Below are 21,902 nucleotides of genomic sequence, written 5' to 3'. Positions count from 1 at the left end.
AACTGTGCCGGTGGCGGGCGTTGTTAATCTGGGTCACAACCGATCCCGTATGGTAATCTTTAGATGAACGCTCATATCTGTTTGGCACAGTTTTACGCCGGATGGCCTTCCTGATGCAAGGCTCTGCATTTATCTGGGCTTGGGACCAGCCTACAGATTGCACTGGCTTGTGCCCCCATAGGGCTGCATTATATTGACCACATAAATAGGGCATAACAACTTACCTCTATTCTATGGCATTTTTTTTGTCTGTTTCACGATATTTCTCTCGTGGCTGACTGTTTTTTATGTGAAAAAAATGGGAGGATGGGCACGGTAGTGTTTTCTTGTGGATGGTGGAAAGATGTGGTGAGAAAAATTTACGATCCTGTTCCAGAAACCATTCTTCGAAGTGATCACTGCAGATGCGTGTAGATTTCCCTGGCCAATGAACAAGCCTCAACTGTGATAGGCACAGCTTTATTCTGTCAGGTTTACCCCATGGGGGGTTAAAGAACGACAAATTCGGGTGGGATTTCTCAGTTTGCTGCACAACACATCGGCTTCTTGGCCGAGCTAGAAAGATTTGTCAGGAATGCTAAGCCCCTGTAACATCACGGGGCGAGGTCATGGAAGTTTGTTCCGGCTCTTGCTGTGAAATGCAGATATCCAGATATTAAGTGGATTTCAAATCTGTTCTTTTTTTTCAATTACTTCCACCTTTTTTTCCATGAATGTACAAAATATATGTAATAATAATTGTATTTCAGTTTGGAGGGTTTATTCAACATAGAAATTTTGGACAAAGTCCTCCTTTTTGATGAACAAAAACAACTGCTTTCATGCACTGTCATATTTGTTTGACACTATCTGACCAAACATGGATTTTTAAGATCATTTATAACTTCAGAAAACAGTAACTTTAACATGCGTAAACTAATTCGTTAATTGTTAGCATGTTTCCTCATTAATTGAAATCAGATTCATTGGCCAAGTGTGTAAAAACACACAAGGAAATTTTCTCCGGTAGTCGATGTTGCCCTGGTACGGCATTCAGAACAAAAAACAACAAAGTAACAAGACGAACAAGAGACATTTCTGTTTATAGGAACTGTTCCTGATAAGAGTCACAGATGTGCAAGATGTAGTCTTCTTCATTTAGAACAGGTAAAAGATGTGTGTCAACGTCCCACATTATGTGAAGCTTGTACAGAGTGCCTTTACCCATTCGTGGTTCCCGTTATAGTATCAGTGCAATGAGAATTGTGCTAAGGGAGCAGTTTAACTTGACGATCAGCAGGATGTGAGGGTGTGTCCCAACAATGGCACAAGGCAGAAAATAGGAGGTTCACTTAATTATTTAATGACTGACTTAATTGCCAGAGGGAAAAAACTGTTCGAATGACTGCTCCTGTTGACTTGCATTGATCGGTCGCGCTTTCCCAACGGAAAGAGCTGGTGGCCAAGATGTGGAGGGTCCGAAAGGATCCTGCCCACTCTGGACTGAGTTCGAGTTGTGTGCAAATCTTCAATAGTGGATAGAGTTGTGCTGATAGTCCGTTCAGCGGTATTGATTGTCCGTTGTAGTCGGAGTTTGTCCTTTTTTTTGGAGGCCCCAAACCAGACTGTGATGGAGGTACATAGTACTGATTAGATGACCGCTGTTTTGAACTGTTTCTGCAGCTCGTGACAGACTGATGTTGTCCTGTTAAAGGATGCTCAGGCACACAGGAATGAATGGCCGATGTGACTGATAGTGAAAACTCTACCCAGCAGTGACAAGAAAGTCCGCAAAGTGGAAGTGTGGATTATTAAAGAAGGGAATGCGAAGTTGTTCTTGAGACCTATTTCAGAGATTGTGGTTTTACTTTCAGAGACTGATTGAATATTCCTTGCGATGTCTCATGAATATGTTGGTATTTGAAGTGATATCATGTGATTATATCAAGAGCGGACTGTAATGTCTTTAGTTAAAAGATTTGTATATTTCATAAGATAAATGTGTTAGTTAAAAAGTTAGTGAAAAAGTTAAAAAGTTAAAAAAAGTTAAAAACATCTCCAGAAAAATATGAGCATGGTGAACATTAAGTCTGAGAACAACTCATAACTACGCGGAATGTTTTCTAAACATTTGAGCTTTGTGAAACATTCGTCTTTGTAAGTATTGTATGTTCACAGACATTAGGTTGTGGTCACAATTATATTTTATGCGAAAGCTCAATGTAAACGAGTGCTCGTTGATACAGCTATTGTTGTCTTTAGCATAAATGGGCTCGGTACCTGTCAAGTTGTCTTTAACTCCCTCAGTTCTTTGCCCCAACTTGAAAAAGTGCCTTGGTCTTCAAACACATGAACAACTCAAATCTTCCTCTTTTCACAGTTTATTGATGGTTAAGGTGGTTAGAGGGTGGTTGGAGGGTGATTAAAGGTTGATTAGCTTTAAAACCTTGACAAAAGAAGCACATTGAACACATTGCATTATTTTTAGTTTAAATAAATAGGTCATCAAAGCATTACTTTTGCCTTACTAATCAAATTTTAAGTAAATTAATGAAATACATTTAAGTATTCAAAAGTAACAAAGTAAAAAGTAAATAAGCACCATAACTGATTGAATAAACCAAACAAAAGCATCCACTTTGTCTCCATGAATACTTGAGATTAATACAGAAGATAGACAAACACAAAGAACATAGTTGGTAGTTGAAATGAAACAAATTAACCAATTAGCATTCAAGTCCTTTCCCTACCAGTTGCGTCTGACCGGAAACTGACAGGAAGTTTGAAGAGTTGTGTGATTGAGGTTTCTCTGCCCCCTGCAGGTCTGGAGGACAGGTGCTCTTCCCGTTAGTCGACTTGACACTACGTGTACTTTACACAATGACACACAGTGGAGAGTGTAATGTATATTTTTCTGTATCTTTCAGTTACATTTGTTAATTCATTTACCACAAGAGACCTCCATAAAAGCAAGAAAAGAACGCCTTGTGTACTGAGTTTCTTCATAAGTTCGCTGGCAGTCTAACTTCACAAAGTAACATGTTGTGAGGACAGCACAGCGTCGGTGGAAATTCTGGAAGTCCTGATTCTGGAATTGCACACGGTGAGGGACAAGGAGAAGGTGTAGGTATACTTATTAACCTTGTAAGGCAAGGCGGCTGTAAGTTGGGGTTCACAACAGTGGACGAAAGAGTAGCCTCTCTCTGCCTTCGGGTGGGGGACAGGGTCCTTGTTTCAGCCTATCCACCAAATAATAGTTTTGACTACCCAACTTTTTGGAGGCCTTGGATGAGAGTTATGAAGAACGCACGCACTGGGGATTCCATCGTTTTGCTGGGGGAGTTCAATGCTCATGTGGAAAATGAGTGTGAGACTTGGAAGGGCGTGACTGGGAAGAACAGCCCCCCAACTCCCTGATCAGAACCAAAGCGGTGTTCTGTTACTAGATTTCTGTGCTCATCATGGATTGCCCATAACAAACACTATGTTTAAGCAGAAGAGTGTCAACGTGCAATTGGCACCAGGACACCCTTGGTTGCAGTTCAGTGATCAACTTTCTAACTTTTGTGTTGTTGGACTTGCAACCATGTCTTGGACATTTGGGTGAAGAAAGGGGCGGAGCTTTCAACTGATCATCACCTAGCAGAGAGTTGGCTCCAATCGTGGGGGAAGTTGTCGGTCCGAAATGGCAGACTAGAGCTCTGACCATAAGGTCGTTGGTGCCTGTCATGGCAGCAATCCCTGAATCCGTTAGTTGACACCAACATTGAGGGATGCTGTGAAGCTGAAGAAAGAGTCCAATCGGGCATTTATGACCTGTGGGACTCCTGATGCAACTTGTGGTTACTGGCTGGCCAAGCAGAATGCAGCTTTGGTGGTCGCTGAAACAAAAGCTAGGGCATGGGAGCTCAGTGAGGCAATGGAGAAGGACTTCCAGACGGCTTTAAGGAAATTCTGGTCCACTCTCTGGCGTCTTAGGATGGGGAAACTGCACCATCTATACTGTGCAGAGTGAAGATTGGGTGCTGCTGACCTCGACTCGGGACATTGTGAATTGGTGGGGAGGATTCTTAGAAGACCTAATTTCCACTGAAACACATTCCCATGAGAAAGCAGAGTCTGGGTTCTCTGAGGCGGGCTCCCCAATCTCTGTGGTCTGATGGTCTCACTGTCATTGCCCTTGTGAGCACTGAAGTCCCCCAGGAGAACAATGCAGTCCCCAGCGCTCTCAAGAACTCCCTCTAAGGACTTGGACATAGGCACAAACAATAGTCAGTATTCTTACCCGCACCTGAAGGCGGAGGGAGGCTACCTTTTCGTCCCCTGGGTGAACCTCAACTTACAGGCACCGAGCTGGGGCCAAGAAGTATACAAACACCTGCTTAGGGCCTTTCACCATGTGCAACTCCAGAGTGGAAGAAAGTCCAACCCCTCTCAAAAGGGGTGATACCAGTACCCAAGCCGTGTGTGGAGGTGAGGTCAACTACGTTCAGTTGGAAGTTCTCGACCTCACACACCAGCTCAAGCTTCTTCCTTGACAGAGAGGTAACATTATACATCCTTACAGCCAGCTTCTTTGGCCACCACCCAGCTCACACTTCACTCAACCCCCATGGCCTCTTCCATAGGTAGTGGGCCCTTTGGAAGAGGGACACACATTTTTCTTTTGGGCTTTGCCGGCCGAGGCCCATGGGTCCAGGCCCAGCCACCAAGCGCTTGCCCTTGAGACCCAACCCTCCAGAGAAGGGGGCCTGGTGACCCACCAATTAAAAATTAATCTCAAGTATTCATGGAGACAAAGTGGATGCTTTTGTTTGGTTTATTCAATCTGTTATGGTGCTTATTTACTTTTTACTTTTGAATACTTAAATGTACGTCATTAATTTACTTAAAATGTGATTAGTAAGGTTAAAGTAATGCTTTGATGACCTATTTATTTAAACTAAAAATAATGCAATGTGTTTAATGTGCTTCTTTCGTCAAGGTTTTCAAGCTACTTAATCTCTAATCGCCCTCTAACCACCTTAACCATCAATAAACTGTGAAAATAGGAATAATTGAGTTGTTCATGTGTTTGAAGACCAAGGCCCTTTTTCCAGTTGGGGCAAAGTCCTGAGGGAGTTAAAGACAACTTGACAGGTACCTAGCTCATTTATGCTAAACACAACAATAGCTGTATCAACGAGCACTCGTTTACATTGAGCTTTCACATAAAATATAATTGTGACCACAACCTAATGTCTGTGAATATACAATACTTACAAAGACGAATGTTTCACAAAGCTCAAATGTTTAGAACACATTCAGCGTAGTTATGAGTTGTTCTCAGACTTAATGTTCACCATGCTCATATTTTTCCTGAGATACGTCACAGATCCTCCTAAGGTCTACAGAGGACTCACTGCACATAGAAACGAAATGATCCTCACAGGTCAAGAGGTTTCACTCTGGCACTTTTTCTTTTAAAACATTTTAACACAACTCATCATGAAATAAACATGTTTTTAATTTTTTCACAAACTTTTTAACTCACATATTTATCTTATGAAATATACAAATCTTTTAACCAAAGACATTACACTCCGCTCTTGATATAATCACAATATCACTTCAAATACCAACATATTCATGAAACATCGCAAGGAATATTCAATCAGTTTGAGGTTCATCATCACACATTTCATTTCCTTCAGTGATTAAAGTGGTTTTACAGATGTTTGCAACATAATTCTTTATGTAGCACGCCGCTTATTCATTCACACCTTAAGAGCGCCACAAAAGTAACTTCTGCCATCTTTTATCATATCCAAAAGTTTTACTTTTTCGCCAATCGTCATCATCTTCCTCATCGTCGCTGGGCTGTTTTTCTACAATCCGCTTTCCACAAAGCAAAGGCAGCTCCCATTTCGAACAATCCTCTCATTTCGTATCTTCCTCTTCCCTTGGGTGCTTCGGGGGAAGCTTTAACATCAGCACAGCACTGCGGCAGCATTGTGAACTAGAGAGGTTATCGGACACACAGTAAACTGCGTAGACAATGGCGGGTATCAAGAATGAGGGAGAGTTGCTGGCTAGGGGTTTGATGAAGCACAGCCAATCAATTAAAAAAAAGTGGCTTCTTTATTTTATTTTATTTATTTATTTATTTATTTTTGCTTCACTGGTCCATGTCATGCTGGGGATGTCACCTTGTCTCAATAAGCCTACTGTATGTGTGATGCACTGAGGCAGCAATGGGTGTCCATGATTGGGATTTGAACTAGTTTTGTGTGTCTCATGCCATTCTGTTACCAGTGAGGCATCTGAACATCAATTGACATTGATTGCATTGCAAGTTTTTACTGTAAGATGTGGAAAGTTAATGAGTATCGGCTAACTGTTACCCGCCTGCCCGAAGTTGATAGAATTTACTCTTGCTAATTGCAATATGCATTTTCAAAAACAACAAATGGATATGAAAACACACAGTAAGAGAAAAAAATGTAGTCTTTTGTTTCAATATCTATCCATTTTCTACCACTTTTCCGGGTCTGGTCGCGGGGGAAGTCACTTCACCAGGGATACCCAGACTTCCCTTTCCCCCGGCACTTCTTCCAGCTCTTCCGGAGAGATCCCGAGCTGTTCCCAGGCCAGCCGAGAGACATAGTCTCTCCAGCGTGTCTGAGTCTTCCCCAGGGTCTCTTTCCGGTGGGACATGCCCGTAACACCTCACCAGGGAGGTGTCTGGTAGGCATCCGAATCAGATGCCCCAGCCACCTCATATGGCTCCTCTCAATGCGGAGGAGCAGCGACTCATCACTGAGCCCCTCCCGGATGACCGAGCTTCTCACTATCTCTAAGGGAGAGCCCGAACACCCTCCGGAGGAAACTCATTTCAGCCGCTTGTATAGGGGATATTGTTCTTTCAGTAACGACCCACAGCTCGTGCCCATGGGTGAGGGTAGGAATGTAGATCAACTGGTAAATTGAGAGCGTCGCCTTTTGACTTAGCTCTGTCATTACCACAACGGACCGATACAAAGTCTGCATCACTGCAGCCGCTGCACTGATCTGTGTGTCAATCTCCACTTGGGGCAGGATATCATCCCTGACCCTGAGAGGGCACGCCAACCTTTTCCCACTGAAGACCATGGTCTCAAATTTGGAGATGCTGATTCTCATCCCAGCCACTTCACACTCTGCTGTGAACCGCTCCAGTAAGAGTTGGAGATCACGGCTTGATGAAGCCAACAGAACTGCATCATCTGCAAATAGCAGAGGTGCGATGCTGAGGCCACCAAACTGGACACACTCTACGCCTCGGCTGCCCCAAGAGATTCTTTCCATAAAAGTTATGAATAAAATCGGTGACAAAGGACAGCCTTGGCCAACTCTCACCGGAAACAAGTTTAAATAGTCCTATGTAATTATTTAAACAAAAAATATAATTATTCCCTTTGCATAAACCTTTCCTTTACAAGTGCAATAAATTCATGAACTATAGTTATATAACTCACTTCATTTGTGTATGGAACGTCAATTTTAGATGTATTATCTTGACAAAAATATATGCTCAACTGTATCATAAAATGCATATCTTGTTCGATGTTTGTTTACTGAAAAATATAAGTATTTATGAAATAAAATCCATGAACTGTGATCTAGTTTCCCAGACCTGACAAACGCCTCTTTCGTTATAGCTTACCTCTGATGTCACAACTAGGTGACTTGTGTTTGTCTAATGCCTTTATTATTTTCCCAAAGACCCAAGCCTCAGAAGACAATGGGTCAGGTTTGTGCACGAGAGCTAATTATTCAAAATTCAGTCAGGAGTCTTTCATATGCAGTGAAAATTTTACCACGGACTCTTTTACTGGTAAACTCATGCCTGAGATGGGTTTTAAATGTTAAAACCTGGATAAGTGCCTACATACAGCCAGTTCAGTCACCTGAACAGATTGGTGTTGCTCAAGGGACCAAACGCGAACTTGGATCAGCCGCTGAACCTGACCTAAATGCGGTCCGACAAGCTCAGAAGCCGCCCATAGAAAGTACCAAAACTGCAAAGAACTTTTGTTAAAAGACAAGTTGTGGAGGTATGTTGATCATCTTTTATTTCCTGAAAACTCCAAACACTGGTGACATGGTTGAATGAAAGCAATATATGTTGTTGTTCTTGGCGAAAAATGTTTTATTACAGCAAATTGTTTGACCATTTTCAACGAGAAAAACAGGATATTGAAAACAAACCTTTTAGTATTTAATAATTTGACAATTATGCAAAATGTAAACCCAAATTCCCTTTGACTCCACCAAACAACATCACAAGGAAGGACTGTATATCTGGCTATTGACAAGTGCAGGCAAGCTTATGTTCTGATGTGTGCAGGGTTTTTAATATCAAGAAAATACTATGCAATATTAAAACGAGCAGTGTTACATACTAGTCACTCACAGAGTAGTTTAAAACTGCGAAATAATGTAAATTCTCTCACTCACAAATTTGATTATATATTTCCTTGGGAAACTTGGTTGTCGAGTAAGTAAAAACTGTGATGGGGGGAACAGTATTTGTTATACCTAATCCTAATACTTTGAATAAAATCAGTGAATTGAACTTTTTCCTTGATCACATTGTCATATGGAGGTTTTATCAGTATATGCTGCTTTAAAACCGCATCCAAATTAGAAAGCAAGGGTTGATTGAAATGACGTTTTCACCCTATCAAAAATAATTTGTGAACCGTAAAATTGATTGAAATAAACCTGTGCTTTATCTATACATTTTATTCCCGTTTTATAAACTTTGAACCTTACTTTTCTACATTAATTACAGATGTTGCAGGAAGCATCTTCTGCTAAAGACGTTGACATCGAACCAGCACATGCTAAATCTCCATCTTTGGTACAGTCCAAAAGTTGCCAGACTGATGAAGTGCCTGTTCATGAGAAAGGAACACATATCTTTCCGACAGCAGAGAGAATACTGCAACATGTATTTCAACCTCAAGTGACCTTAAAATGCTCGTATTGAAAGACCAAATAAGCATTCAGTGAAATTGTTACATTATTTATACACAATGTAAGCATACAGTTCAATTAAAATCCCATGATTTTAGTTCTGTGGTGTATGTTTACTTTAAATACAAACTTATACATCAACACTTACACAGGTTCTTTGAAGACTTTCCATACCTTTTATATTTTAATATTTGAGTGACTTGTAAAAGGCTAGAAACGAACCCTAAAACGATCTTTAAGTCTTTATCCTAGATTTACCACTGGGCTACAGAATTTATTATTTTGCAGTACGGATGGCAAATGCCACTCAAATTATAAATTACCTTTTTTTTTCCAGGTATGTCTGTAGTATTTGAGGGTTGCAGACAGAGCCAGTTCCAGGATCTGGTGTCCTGGGCAACAGCAAATGGCGCTTCCTGTGATGGGATCCGAATTGCTAACTTTGGAACAGAAGGTTATGGTCTTCAAGCTTCAAGAGATATAAAGGTGACAATAATGTTTCAGTGTGACAAAAAGGTTACATCATTGGAAACGACAGATGAAATGACAAGTGTCAAAGCCATAGTTTAATGCAGATGTTCTCAATGGGTCGATCGCGATCGACTTGTTAATCGCCAGCCAGTTTTGGTCAATCGCGGGATGGCGTGCCAAAAAAAAATAGACATCAGCCAAAAGTCCTTCTAAGCGCAATTGCAGTCTCTTTACACAGATATTCTGCGTTGCGCGCAAAAAAATCCGATGCAAATTGAAAGTAACACATTCTGCTTTTTGGCATTTTGCAATGTGATCAATATGCAATGTGATTAAATGAGTGAGGGATGACTGGTTGCTACATCCAGTGGCACAATTCACAAACATACTGTAAAAAATGAAAAGAATAAGCCACTGGTTTCTTTTAGGCAGCACATGGAACTTTATCTAACAATGACCGCTGCTCCTGCAGACACTCTTTTTCCTAGTTGACCTTACACCGCCCCCGTCCGCTCTTAAAGACGTACATTCATAATTACCAATGTTACATACAGTACAGCCCATCAATGTGTTTTATAATGACAGCGTTCACCACCGCTGCTTTAGTTAGCAACACAGTCTGGGCTCTCGATATTAATGAGGAAAGTTAACAAAGAAATTATGTTGTTTTAAAATGTAATGACTGTCGGAGTACATGATCATAATCAAAGAAAAAGTGGTGAAACGCTATGAGATTTTTTTCTTTTTCGAGTCGGAAAGGTCTGGTCTGAAGCCAAAGTAGAGGATGAGATAGTGTGTGATTTTAAAATTACACCTTGGCACAGCCTGATCCAGTATGAAAGCACAGACAATCCTGTGCACAAAAGATATTTCTGTATTTTAAATATAGAAGGCAACATAAAATTAACCTAAAAACTGTTTGGGATCAAACATCAACCCCCCCCCCCCACACACACACACACGCGTCGGTAGCTCGCTCAAGGCTTTTTTGCGACTAGTAATATGTCACATCCGCACATGTAGGTCATGTGACTCGCCAAAATGGCGGCGCCCATGAGAATTCGTAAAATCTTCTCATAACAACATTAAATGAGAAAGGATGAACATCAGATTTTCAAGATACAGTATATATGACGTGACCTATTGGATACATTGTTAATCCAAACCACCGGAATTCCCCTTTAAGAACAACGATGTGCAGAGCTATGGGAACTATAGCAGAATAAAGTTAATAAGCCACACAATGAAGTTATGGGAAAGAGTAGTAGAGGCAAGACTCAGAACAGAAGTAATTATCTGAGAGTAACAGAATGGTTTCATGCCGAGACAGAGCACCACATACCTATTATTTGGCTTGAGGATGCTCGTGGAAAACTATGGAGAAGGTCAGAAGGAGCTACATTGTCTTTGTGGATGTAGAGAAAGCCTATGACAGAATACACGTACCAAGAGATGAACTGTGGTATTGCATGCGGAAGTCTGGTGGGACGGAAGAATATGTCAGAATAGTATATTTCCAGAATAGACATGGATGAGGGCAGCAGAACAGTGGTGAGGTGTGCCGTAGGTGTGAATTATAATTACAATTTAAGGCGGAGGTGGGACTGCATCAGAGATCAGCTCTGAGCCTCTTCCCATTTGCTGTGGTAATGTATAGGCTGACAGATGAGGTCAGAGTGGAATCAACCTTGGACCTTTATGTTTGCAGATGACATTGTGATATGCACTGAAAGCAGGGAGCAGGTTGAGGAACATTTATAAAGATGGAGGCATGCACTGGAAAGGAGAGGAATAAAGATTAGTCAAAGTAAAATAGAATATATGTGCATATGCATTATCAACTTTATTCCTCTATCAGTCCCACAGCTCTGCTTTGTTCTTAAAAATGGGAATAGCACACTTTTCCTCCATTCTTCAGGCATCTTCTCGCTCACGAGTAATCTATTGAACAAGTTGGTCAAAAACTCCACTGCCACCTCTCCAAATTGCTTCCATATATCCACAGGTATGTCATCAGGACCAACTGACTTTCCATTTTTCATCCTCTTGAGTGCCTTTTCAACTTTCCCTTTACTAATCATTGCCACTTCCTGGTCCTTCAGACGTGCCTCTTCTACGCTTCATTCTCTCTCGTTTTCTTCATTCATCAACTCCTCAATACTTCGAATAGTTCCTTCCATCTATCTAGCACACTACTGGCACCAGTAAACACATTTCCTTCTCTATCCTTAATCACCCTGTTGTACATCCTTCCCATCTCTAGCCCCCTGTCTGGCCAACCTCTAGAGATCCTTTTCTCCTCCTTTCGTGTCCAACCTGGTGTACGTGTCATCATATGCCTCTTGTTTTGTCTTTGCCACCTCTACCTTTTGCACTACATCTCGTCTCAATGTATTCCTTTCGCCTTTCTTCAGTCCTCTCAGTGTCCCAATTCATCGCTAACCTTTTTCCTTGTATGACTTCCTGTAATTTGGGGTTCTACCACAAGGTCTCCTTCTCCCCTATCCTAACACACCAAGTACTCCTGTCTCTCTGATCACCTTGGCTGTAGTTGTCCAGTCTTCCGGGAGCTTCTCCTGTCCATCAACAGCCTCTCTCACCTTTTTCCAAAAGTGCACACACTATTGTACCTTTCTCAGCTTCCACGACATGGTTCTCTGCTCAATCTTTGTTTTATTACTTCCTACCCACCACCACAGTCATCCTACTCACCACCATCCTATGCATTCAAGATACACTCACGCCTACCACTACCTTACTGTTAGTAACCTCCTTCAGATTACACCGTCTGCACAAAATAGTGGTCACTACTGCATTTCCATCCTTTATGCAATGTCCATCATCGTCTGTTCCTCAAAGTTCCTTTCCTGGATGCCATACTTAAACATCCTTTCTTCATTGCTCGTTTTTCTCACCAACATCTTCTTTTCCGTTTGGCTTGTCCCGTTAGGGGTCGCTGAAGCGTGCCCATTTTGTGCATCTTCCTCTCTAACACCTTCTGCCCTGATGTCTTCCCTCACAACATCCATCAATCGTTTCTTTGGTCTTCCTTTTGCCTGGCAGCTCCATCCTCAGCACCGTTCTGTCAATATACGCACTCTCTCGCCTCTGAACATGTCCAAACCATCAAAGTCTGCTCTCTCAGACCTTGTTTCCAAAACATCCAACTTTGGCTGTCCCTCTAGTTAGCTCATTTCTAATCCTATCCAACCTGCTCACTCCGAGCAAGAACCTTAACATCTTCTTTTCTGCCACCTCCAGTTCTACTTCCTATTTCTTCAGTGCCACCGTCTCTAACCTGTACATCATGGCTGCCCTCACCACTGTTTTATAAAATTTGCCCTTCATTTTTGCAGGGAATCTTCTGTCACATTGTCAGGTTCACCAATCAGACATTCATTAAACAGGACAAAAAAGAAAGCAAAGACACCAGTTCAAGTCCCGCGAGGAGAGAGGAGAGGAACTGTCTCATACAATTCACCACTGCACTCTCTGATTATCCTCTCCTTGGCACCTCTATTTATTTAGTTTTGAGATGCCCCTTATTTACATGGATGTTACAAAAAGGAGACGACAAGCAAAACAGTTTGAAACAAGGTGTAAATGTTTGTTCATGTGTGTGCGCATGTGTGGAAGATTGCTGAATACATGTGTGGTCATCATTTCTTTAACAGGCAGCAGTTCTACCAGTTCTGATGATTAGATGTTTTTGTTCTTGCTATCTCCTGGTAGGAGGCTGCCACGTTATCTATGGCAGAGCAAAGTCTTTATTGGAAGCAAATGTATGATAATTATGATCACAATTATTCCTAAATTTCCCCCCCTTTTTATCCTACATTTGCTACCACGTTTTCTAGAGCAGAGCAAAGCATTCTTCATTGCAGGCAGAGACAGTAACTGAATTGGAGCAGAGCAAAGCTTTTTTTCATTGCAGGCAGAAACAGTAACTGAATTGGAGCAGAGCAAAGCATTTCTTCATTGCAGGCAGAAACAGTAACTGAATTGGAGGAGAGCCAAGCATTTCTTCATTGCAGGCAGAAACAGTCACTGAATTAGAGCAGAGCAAAGCATTTCTTCATTGCAGGCAAAAACAGTAACTGAATTGGAGCAGAGCAAAGCATTTCTTCATTGCAGGCAGAAACAGTAACTGAATTGGAGCAGAGCAAAGCATTTCTTCATTGCATGCAGAAACAGTCACTGAATTAGAGCAGAGCAAAGCATTTCTTCATTGCAGGCAAAAACAGTAACTGAATTGGAGCAGAGCAAGGAATTTCTTCATTGCAGGCAGAGCAGTAACTGAATTGGAGCAGAGCAAAGTATTTCTTCATTGCAGTCAGAAGCAGTTACTTAACTATTTAGAATTATTTCTACATTAACCTCCTGTTTATCCTACATTTGCTCAAATCCTTAAATTATCTAATTGATCACCCTTTCGTCTTACACTCGGAGGAAATTATAGCACTAATTACTTGTAATCTTCTGGATCAGAGAACAGGTCTGGAAGAGAAGTCATAACGTCATCATCGTGGTCAACAATATCACTGTCATTACCCTGTTGTGCCAATAGTGGATATATTTCTGCCAATTTTGAATTTGTCGGGGCAATAGCAGTGGTTATAAGTTGGTTAAGTGATGCCTTTATGAAGTGAATACAACAACATCCACACAATGCAATAATAGCTGCAAACAGCGATAGAAACTAGGACAGAGAACACCATATTTTTAGATTTGCCAACCTTTTTTTTTTTTTCCCCACCACTCAGACCTGGCTGATGTGTTTACACCAGAGTGCTCCTTCATCTTGTGGTTCAGGGTGCGGAGGCCTTGAATGGCCCTTGTGCGTGACCCATCAGGTGCTGTGATATTTGGAATAAACAACACTGGTCACCGAACATTGAGCAGTCCCCACCCTTCTCGGCTGGGAGCATGTCGACCGCTATGCGGTTCTGGAACGTCATGAGTGTGGTTGCAGCTGGTTGTTCCCTGATGGCAATAAAGACTGCTTCCGTATAATTACCTAGTTTCTGTACATTGTAATGTATGTAGTTGATTCTGTCAACGTTTTTATTCATTTATCCATAACAAGATGGATTCCCATCCTGCAGCAATCTCGTTAACCAATTTACACTCATCTGGTATGCAGTTAGGATGCCATTTGCATCAATGTATGTCAGATCTCCATCTTTCCAAGAGGACCTTCGCCTTCGGGAGAACCCAAGGGGAGGTCCAAAGATGGATGCGGCCAATTGTATATCCTCTGCTTTGGATGGAAACACAGTCACAGATAAGAGCAGTGATACCAGTGTACACGTTCCTGCTGCATTTATCAGTGTGTCATACAACTTTTGACCAACACACCACCACAACAAATTGCTGCATGGGAGCAGTGGGGCAGTTTGCATATGGATATCATGACACCGTGTTTTGTTGAGACTTCCCACCTTAAAATCTTTGCCTGTAAAGCTAACACAGGAGAAATTAGCCAATGCAACATTCGTAGAAAATATCAGTTTACTGCCTTAGTTGTTGGATAAACACTTTTCCATTTCTGACAAGTGGTGTTAGGAGTTGTTTTAGTCATTACCTCCAGGGTACATTGTGTTGGGATTTCTGTTGGAATGTCACGCATTAGTGGCCTAGGGCCCATCCATGTGATGTAACTATAGTTTACCTTGTTAGCTGCATTCTACATTAATAACAACCAGTTTTGTTTCCTATTTGTAAAAAAAAAAGATAATCATAATAATGAAAAAATGTTCCTCAGGCTTTTTCGGTTAAAATACTCCCATAGTATATGTACTCTTTTGTATGGCATTTGGGTTTAAGGTAGCATTAAATTGGCAAATGGTGAGAAGAAAGTGGGGGTTTCATTTAGCATAAGCCCAAAGATGGAATCCCCAGCAATTAGACTCTGCCAAGGAATTGAAAAAGTGCTGAACTGATTCACTGGAAGGCACACATGGAGTCCTCCTCTCATGCCTCATGCCTCCCGCATATTTGTTTATCAATGTTATAATGATAATGAGGTTACGCCTCTTTATCTTATGCGTGGTAGGCATAGTTGACTGAGTATAATTATTGGTTCTGTTGTTATGTATTTTTGTCAGCTTTACAGGTGTCCAAAAGTAGCATATGAACAAAAATATCATTACGGCTGTCAATGTTGCAGCCCAACATGCTATCATATTATTTAGCCATTTTGAAGTCATGTCGACCAAGTCACCCCTAAATGAGTCAAATGTCTTTTAAATCTTCTTCACCCTTCAGGTATTTTCAGATCCTATAAATCTGCACCCACCGTATGCTGGTCTTTGCTCACGTTTCCCCTTGGGTGACTCAGCTGAGATGACCTTTTACTTTTTGTGTAAGGTGTATCCACGTGTTTCTTTCTGCTATTTTGTCCAAGTCATTCAGCTCTTGCTCAGTCTATGACAGTGTTCGGATAAAACTGCATGTACAGTAGATGTTAATTCATAAACAGACATAGAATGAATAAACAAATGGCAGTAAGAAGGTTATTAAAGCACAGTAAGTAACTTGTTACTTTTTTTTTTTTTATGGTGTAGTGCAGGGATGTCAAACTCATTTCTCTTGCGGGCCACGTTGTAGTTTGGGTTTGCCTCAGAGGGACATTTCGAGTGAAGGCAGCGTGGGATCGATTCCCGCACAGTGATGGTGTCGACATCTGCACTGCGACTGGCTGGCGACCAGTTCGGCGTGTTGTCTGCCGCTGCCCGAAGTTAGCTGGGATTGGCTTCAGCTCTCTGAATAAATGCAGAAGTGTTGCGTCAGGAAAGGCATCCGGCATAAAAAAAAAAATCAAAAAGACAGTTACTGCCGCACCACCTTGACAGTGGCACAAAAATGGCTTCACACATCAATGCTGATAAAATTCCCAATTTGTTTCTAGTCCTATCAAATTGATGCATGTGAAATTTCCTAGTGACACGCCATTGGAAAACAATGTTTTTTTAGTTTTTCAAAAGAAGTTAATGGATACACAGAATCCATCAACTTTTTTTTTTTTTGCATTCATTATCAATTAATAGCATTGGTATTATCTCTGGATCTGTGCAAACACTACAATATTTTGGACATGTTTTTTTGTATGTAGTTATCCAATTTGGTTTGTTTTTATTTTATTTTATTTATTTTTTTGGGGGTGGGACCTTGAGTGGTTCCCACAGGTACCACTCGAACAGAAAAATGAAAATAACGAATAGCGTTTTCATCCAACACCCAACAGCAAAATTTCACTGTTTATTCACCATTATGTCAGCAGTCTCACTCCCATGTGTAACCGGACTACAGCGACCTTGGCAGTGGGAATGAGAACAGCTATCTTACAAGTGGCCAATAAAAACAAATTAGTTTTGTTTGTGTTTACAATGGTTTCAAAGCAATAACTTTCCTGCAATCAACAAATGAATTCAAGTACACCTTTTTGCAATTTTTTAAGATGTTTGGGGTTCTTAATAACTCCTGAAAGGGACCCACTTGTGTGTTTTTTTTTTTCTTTTTCCTTCATCATTCGTCTATCTCTCATTGTGTGGAAATTATTGGTAATTTGTATGGTCTCCCAAATAGTGTTTTGAATGGAATGAGACCCTTTCGTGCTTGTAATGTATGTATAGTTAGACTAAATCTATTATTGTGTCCAAATTGCCTCTACGTGTGATTGTGAGTGCGGCTGTTTGTCTCCATGTGACCTGCATTTGGCTGGCAACCAGGTCAGGGTGTACCTTGCCTCCTGCCCGTTGACAGCTGGGATAGGCGCCAGCCCTCCGCGCGACCCTTGTGAGGATAAGCGGCTAAGAAAATGGATGGAGGGGTGAATGGATGTGTTGCTTGAGGAAACTGACCACATTTTGTATACACATTCCCTTGTGGATAATGTCGCACGCAGATCAAACAAGCCCTACAAAGAAAGTTTTTTGCATCCAAGTTAAATCCATGGATCATGTAATGCCTTTGTAGCAGGGCTACCATTCCCCCTGTTGAGACCTGAGACTTCCCATCGCTCAAGATTGCCGCCCACTTAAAAAATGTTTTTGGTAGAATTTTTTTTGTATCTGTGCTGACATAATTCCCATTTTGTAATGTAGTACCTTATTTTTTCCACATTTTTAGTTCTGCTGGTAAGCTTTGTTGTTGCATTTTGTTTAACACATCATCTCAAAGTATCTCTTCATTTGTTACATGGTCAGCTAATCCCATAAAGGTTTTGCTGCTTCTTTTGCTGTTTTATCTATAAATCCATTTCCTTATGATTCTTTGTCTGTATTTGATGTGTGTACTGCACATTTACATATGGCTATTTCTTTTGGTAATTGAACTGCTATGAGCAAATTTTGTCGTAGCTCTGCATATGTCACTGTGTTCCCTGTAGTTGTCGCTATTCCTCTATTTTTCCAGTATTGTCTGTGTAGATTGTGATACCACCGTGAATACAGCAGGATCTGGTCTCAGATTGTTTAAGACTGTCCAATAATATATTGTCTGTACAGTTCAGTCATCCTAATCCAAATGTGGTTCTTTTTCTGTCAAATTGGGAACATTTCGTACTACCAAAACAAATTGTCCCAAACTCTCCCACTCCTGTTGTAATGACGTGTGTGGTGGTGTCCATTCCTTGTGTAGTGCATTTAGTTTGTCAGTCTTGTTTCTGTCACCATGACTGATATACCATCTGAGTACAGATAATCATGATTTTGTCTGGTGTGGGCTGTTATAAGTTTATCTTATACTACATTGTCACATGCAATGAGTCACTTCCTACGTCATTTTGTGGTTGTTCAATCGTGTTTTGAGTTGTTTGCAGCAAGAAATCTCCTGTTCTTGTGGGAGGTTTGTTAGGAATATGTAAGGTGTAATAATAGAGCGCTGGATTCCCATTTTCTAAGATCTTTAACTGTCCTCCCAGTCATTCCTTTTTTTTCTTTTTACTTCTATTTTTCCTGTCAGAGAGGGAATTAAGCGCAGTCCTAGTTTCAGCAAGCCATCTCTTCCCAAAAACGTATGGGACAAATTAAAAAGTTGCATTTTGGGAGCATTAGTTGTGACATTTTTGATGGGGAGATGGCTGCTCTCTTCCTCATCTGCGGCCACAATTATTAAAGATTTCACATAAAGCTCCATAAATTTCTCCTTTCTCTGTCAGAAAGGTGTCAATTTTCTTTTTCTTATTTTGTAGGACTCTTTCTGCGTGTAGTGCTTGGTTAACGTATTGATACAGGCTGCCAGTCGGTTTGTCAACCCATTGTTTTTCAATCCATTGTTTTATAGGATTATTTGAATTCACATGAAGAGCATTTATTTTAATTGCCCTTGATACACACTCCCTGGAGTGTGATCTTCAGGAATGCCAGTATTTGCTTTGAAACATGCATTTATTCCAATTCTATATTCTTCAAATGATTCATTGTTTTATTTTGCTCTTCCAATGGGAGAAAAATTGCTTTTTTTTTTTTTTTTAAATCTAGTAGAAGTGCGCGATATTAACCCTTGAATTCCCTGCTGCTGTGAGAAAGTACTTTGCTGTCATCCAAATTTGTTGTACTTCCACATCATTTAACTGGTAATATTTTCTCAAGTCTTCCGTTCCCTGGACGAATTATGTTCCATCAACTTTATGAGATGTTATACCTTTTATGGCCGTTTTCACATCATCTTGAGTCCAGCTTTTTTGTTGTTGTTGTTGTTGTGTTTGTTGTTTTTTTTGTGTGTGTGTGTTTCTCTTATTTTATCCTGCAGGTTAACAAAATATATTTTTTGTGTGTATGTTGAGCTGGCCAGCAAAGTCATATTGTGTTATCCACAAATTTAGAGGTTTTGTTTTAGTCGGACATTTGCTTTCTACAAACTTCTAGTCCGTACACATCATTATTTTTATTTTTTTTTTTTCAGATGTTGTGTTTCAACTATTTTGCTATTTATCAACTATTTTGCTATTTGTTTTTCCCCTGTTGGAGTCAGTGGTTCACCTAGGGTGACTATACTGACTTCCCCCTGAATAGGGTGACAATTACGTTCCGTTTGAGGTAATTCTCAAGCTTCTACCACAAGTGGCGTAGAATTCTTACCTCTGCATCCTCAAACAGTTGTCACTCAATTTCCTGTTCAAATGAGGTAGCGAACCTCCACTCACACTTTTACACATGCACACGTTTCACGGAGCTCACGTACAGGACACACCTTGCCCTTTTCTCAGTTTTATAGACTAATTAGTCTACTCCATAGTGACTAGTATTCTCGAGGTTTGGTTCTGCCGCAGTCACCCAGACGCGCATTCACTCATTCCTCATGAGTGTGGGAGTTTCCTACTCACCAGAGATGTCTTCACTTCCTTCAGCTTCTCGTCAACCCTCAGCCTCCAGGCGCAAAGTCGAGGCCCAGTCCCGAAAAGGGTCTCAAGTGCCGTGGCCACGGTCTTTGCCTGGACGTCAACTCGGCCCCTGGAAACCTCAGGTATCTTGAGATCCGGCTCGAAGGACCAAGTAAATGTCAGGTTCACCAATCAGACATTCATTAAACAGGACAAAAAAAGGAAGCAAAGACACCAGTTCAAGTCTCGCGAGGAGAGAGGAGAGGAACTGTCTCCTACAATTCACCAATGCACTCTCTGATTATCCTCTCCTCGGCACCTCTATTTATTTAGTTTTGAGACGCCCCTTATTTACATGGATGTTACAAAAAGGAGACGACAAGCAAAACAGTTTGAAACAAGGTGTAAATGTTTGTTCATGTGCGTGTGCATGTGTGGAAGATTGCTGAATACATGTGTGGTCATCATTTCTTTAACAGACAGCAGTTCTAACAGTTCTGATGGTTAGATGTTTTTGTTCTTGCTATCTCCTGCTCGGAGGCTGCCACGTAATCTAGGGCAGAGCAAAGCATTTCTTTATTGGAAGAAAATGTATGATAATTATGATCACAATTATTCCTACACACATAATACACCAGACACAGCACTTGAGACATCCTTCCTGCCTTCAGCTTCATCAGACGACATCTTGTCCCTTCCTCACCAATACTATCCCAAGCTAACTGCTGCTCGTTCACGAAATAAGAAGCAACTTTTCGACTTCCTCCAAGATCTGTGGCCTCTGCTTGGTCAACATGGTTGCTCCTTTAGCAACATCACTTGCTTTGCGGGCATCCTTGTGTTTCAGAATTGTGCTGATCGTCATTTTCGCCATGCCATACTTCTTCGATAGCTCAGAAACACGCAGACCAGATTCATGCTCTGCTATCAAATCCTTCTTGAGGTCGACAGTTTTACGCACCACTTTCCTTTTTTCAGCACCAGCAGTTCCACTTGCCTTCTTTGGAGCCATGATCGGAAGTTCATTTTGCTCAATTTGAAGAAAAAAAGTCGCGACAGTACTGGGAAACGTCCGCGAGCAGAGGAGTGTGTGAGTCCACTGGTTGCGCCGCCGCATTATCAATAGTCTGCGTTTCGTATTTTTCGTTTTTTTGGGGGGTGTGTTCGAAAGAACAACAACAAATCATCGTGGGTCAGCTGGTCGGGGTGTTCGAATGCCGATTTTCATTTGAAAACCAAAGCAAAAAAATCTCAATTTTCATTCGAAAACTGATTTGTACGAAAACCAAGATCGAGGTGCCCCTGTATTCTGTTTTGCTTCGGCTAATCTTCATTCCTCTCCTTTCCAGTTCATGCCTCCATGTTTCTAATGGTTCCTCCACCTGCTCCCTGCTTTTACTGCAGATCACAATATCATCTGCGAACATCATGGTTCAAGTGGATTCCAGTCTAACCTCATCTGTCAGCCTATCCATTACCACAGCAAACAGGAAGAGGCTCAGAGGTGATCCCTGATGCAGTCCCACCTCCACCTTAAATTCTTCTTTCACCCCTACAGCACACCTCACTATTGTTTTGCTGCCCTCATACATGTCCTGTACTATTCTAACATATTTCTCTGCCACACCAGACTTCCGCATGTACTACCACAGTTCATCTCTTGGTACTCAGGGTTAGGGTTAGGGTATTGGCTTTCTCTAGTTCCACATAGACAAGATGTAGCTCCTTCTGACCTTCTCTGTACTTATCAATTTGCATCCTCAAGGCAAATAATGCATCTGCGGTACTCTTTGTAGGCATGAAACCATACACTTATTCGCAGATACTGACTTCTGACCTGAGTCTACCCTCCATTCCTCTTTCCCATAACTTCATTGTGTGGCTCATTGACTATATTCCTCTATAGTTTCCACAGCTCTGCAAGTCCCCTTTGTTCTTAAAAATGGGAATATCACACTTTTCCAGCATTCTTCAGGTATCTTCTCGCCCGCTAGTATTCTGTTGAATAAGTTGGTTAAAAACTCCACAGCCACCCCTCCAAATTGCTTCTCTACCTTCACCGGTATGTCATCAGGACCAAATGCCTTTCCATTTTTATCCTCTTGAGTGCCTTTCTAACTTCTCCGGA

At 41.3% G+C, this 21,902-nt stretch overlaps 1 protein-coding gene across 6 annotated transcripts in view; it reads left to right on the top strand.

Moving 5' to 3' along the window:
- Positions 1-21,902, top strand: part of setd3 (SET domain containing 3, actin histidine methyltransferase) — a 135,294-nt gene that overhangs the window by 12,937 nt on the left and 100,455 nt on the right. For 3 of the 6 annotated variants that reach the window (XM_061842766.1, XM_061842765.1, XM_061842771.1), the window contains one exon: positions 9,317-9,465. The exons of 1 other annotated variant lie outside the window; for it this stretch is intronic. In XM_061842766.1, coding sequence (XP_061698750.1) covers positions 9,317-9,465 — 149 coding nt within the window. Of the gene's footprint in view, positions 1-4,990; positions 5,119-7,903; positions 8,864-9,316; positions 9,466-21,902 lie in introns of those variants that run through there. 2 more of the 6 variants (XM_061842767.1, XM_061842768.1) reach the window with 2 other exon arrangements.

Source organism: Syngnathoides biaculeatus, chromosome 15 (assembly GCF_019802595.1).
Source record: "Syngnathoides biaculeatus isolate LvHL_M chromosome 15, ASM1980259v1, whole genome shotgun sequence".
Taxonomy (NCBI): Eukaryota; Metazoa; Chordata; class Actinopteri; order Syngnathiformes; family Syngnathidae; genus Syngnathoides; species Syngnathoides biaculeatus.
The sequence above is the reverse complement of the archived record's forward strand: the minus strand, read 5'-3'. Positions and strand labels throughout refer to the sequence as shown.